Source organism: Trachymyrmex septentrionalis, unplaced genomic scaffold (genome assembly GCF_001594115.1).
Source record: "Trachymyrmex septentrionalis isolate Tsep2-gDNA-1 unplaced genomic scaffold, Tsep1.0 scaffold37, whole genome shotgun sequence".
In the NCBI taxonomy this organism is placed as follows: domain Eukaryota; kingdom Metazoa; phylum Arthropoda; class Insecta; order Hymenoptera; family Formicidae; genus Trachymyrmex; species Trachymyrmex septentrionalis.
This window is the reverse complement of record NW_017305536.1, coordinates 3,939,135-3,941,729: the sequence shown is the minus strand read 5'-3', so window position 1 is coordinate 3,941,729 and position 2,595 is coordinate 3,939,135. Positions and strand designations below refer to the sequence as shown.

Sequence of the window (2,595 nt, the reverse complement as noted above, 5' to 3'; positions counted from 1 at the left end):
TTTGTTATTTTCATTAAATTTATAAGTTACGCTCTGAAATTTATTAATAAACGCTTTTGCGAATAAAATTGAAAAAAAGTGTGCAGTAATGGATTTGGGACATTCCAATAAAAGACCATGTCTATTGTATTGTCTTTTGTGTCACGCGTGACGCCGGTAGCCCTGAATGTGCGCGGCAAATGGAAAGCTAATGACCGGAAACAAGAGTACATCAAGCCGGTCGATTCGTAGTGAATTTTCCAAATATATCGCGAGATATTTCCACTTCCCCCTGTAATGTTAAAGTGCAATTTGGAAGGACTTGTTCTTCGCATTTTCATCTACCACACAATCATTTTTGTTTGGTTCTATATTGAGAGCGATAATTCTAACTATAGGCACCATTATCCATTGATCACAGGAATTGCATCGATTGTTCGATTATAATAATTAAAGCGAAATAATCAATGTGGACAACAACTTTTTTTTTATATTTTGCATTTTTCTCAAAATTATTAAGTTTTCATCAATACCAACCAACTAAATTATGATTAACGTCCAGAATTGTATCTTTCTATATATAAAATACTCTTAAACAACGACGGTAAGCTACTATATTATAGCCCCATAATATTTTATTTCCGAGGGATAGACTTTATCTTGAAAGCAAATACGAAGCGTAACGCGTTTGGGAAAAACGAACTTTGAGTCTGTTGCGCTTTCTAAGCTCGATTCTCATCTTCAAGATGCCCCGAACGTCCGACTGGCGTCCTATGACTTTGGAAATAGAAAGTCACTTTGAAAATAGGCTCCGAAATATGCGTGCCTGGTAAACCTTCCCATCGTCTCGGCTAAGAAGAAGAAGAAGAAGAAGAAGAAGAAGAAGAAGAAGAAGAAGAAGAAGAAGAAGAAGAAGAAGAAGAAAGAGAAGGAGAAGAGAGGAAGAAGCCGAATAGAGAGAGAAGGAAAATCATGATGAGGAAGAACGATGGAGAAGACGAGGAGGACGCGGGAGGGTAGACGCGGTTTTAGACTACGGACTCGGCGCGTCGGCGTCGGGTTAAAAATAACAGTAACAGCGGCAGAGAGAGAGCCGGTCCTCGTCGTCGTCGTCGTCGTCGTCGTCGTCTACATCATCCACGTCGCGTTTACCGCTGCTGCTGCCGCCGCTGTTGCTGCTACCGCTCTCTGGCTCGTATCTTCCTCCGCCGAGCTGGACGGTGATATCGATGACGCTACCACGTCGTTGCGACATAGCCTTGAGCGCGGCTGTGCGTCGCACCGAAGAAGTCTAGGAGCCATTTCGACTTTTTTTCTCCCACAAGAATTTTAATGTCTTATACATCGAGACGCTCGGATTTCTGTCCACTTCTACGTGCTGCGACGTAGTCGCGACGGAGTTTTTTATCTGCGCGCTTAGCGAACGCGCATTATAATCATTTCGGGCGGAGTTTCCTGGTCGCTGCAGCATGTTCGCCAGGACGAATTTATAAATCACGTTGACGAATTGTCACGTTCCCGTTCCATGAAACTTTCGCGCCGGTAAAACATCGGACAAATTTGTCCGGTCGTGCCTGTGTGCTTTTTGCAAAACAGAAATTATTTAGCTTCTCTCCATGAGTTGATGTATTTGTAGACTTTCGAGCGTAAACTTGACGGACGAGGTATATATCGCAAGCTCTCTTCTATCATCGCGACAGCCGTTTGCTTGTTATTATTACGCCTGTGAAAAGGACGTATATGTCAAGTTTCGTCATCTATATATTCGTAGTTACCTGTGCTACCTACGTTCGTCGCGTTCGATACAATGTCAAGTTTCTTGAGGAACAAAAATTTTTTTAATTTCACTTTTTAATTCATCTAATCCTTAATCAAATCGTAACGAAATCTCGAGCTGCTAAAGTACGCTGTTAATTCGGAAGATTCCCTTTAAAGAAAAATCTGTAAAGAACTACCATTTACTGCTAACAGCTTACAAACTGCTGTAAATAAAATATTAACGTGTTAAAAAGATGAAAACATAAGTGTCGTACGTAATATAAATTTTTCGTCACACACACTTTATTCGATAGAAAATATTTTTCTCTGATCTCATTTACGACACTTGATTAACGTTTCCGAATGGTTATCGAATTCATTGTTTAAATATATCGTATTTGAGAGTTCATAGGAAATTGTACTCTCTAAATTCTTTGGAGTGAAACCCCACTTTAAAGAGTACAAATTCAGCCAATCTTGAAAAAGGAGCGGCTCAATTTTCAATCTTTAACATTGATATTTTTTATCTCTTCAGAAAGATAATTCATTACGAAAGTTTCAGGCATTGTTGAATTTCACTCAAATGAATTTTAAATAAACGAAACGACACATGGGCCTCATCGAGGAGGCCCATGGTCGCCGGAAAGTATATTAAATAAGAGTGCTGATATTATATCTGCGAAAGTCACGTATATCTGTACCGGAGCGTCGCGGGTCTCGAAATCTTGGCTGCGCGTGCGATCATCGGATTCTCTCGCCACGCACAACGGCGAGACGGATTTTATTTTCGTACCGCAGTAGCATCCCGCGACCCCGATGCCACCGGCTCCGTCAGCAACCACCCCCCTTCTCCTCTCC

General features: G+C 41.2%; 1 protein-coding gene across 1 annotated transcript; it reads right to left on the bottom strand.

Moving 5' to 3' along the window:
* Positions 1–949: 949 nt before the first annotated feature.
* On the bottom strand, positions 950–1,671 carry LOC108750554. Its single transcript, XM_018490052.1, has one exon. It carries the CDS (start codon positions 1,232–1,234, stop codon positions 1,040–1,042), a length of 195 nt encoding a protein of 64 aa, XP_018345554.1. The 5' UTR covers positions 1,235–1,671; the 3' UTR covers positions 950–1,039.
* Positions 1,672–2,595: the final 924 nt, after the last annotated feature.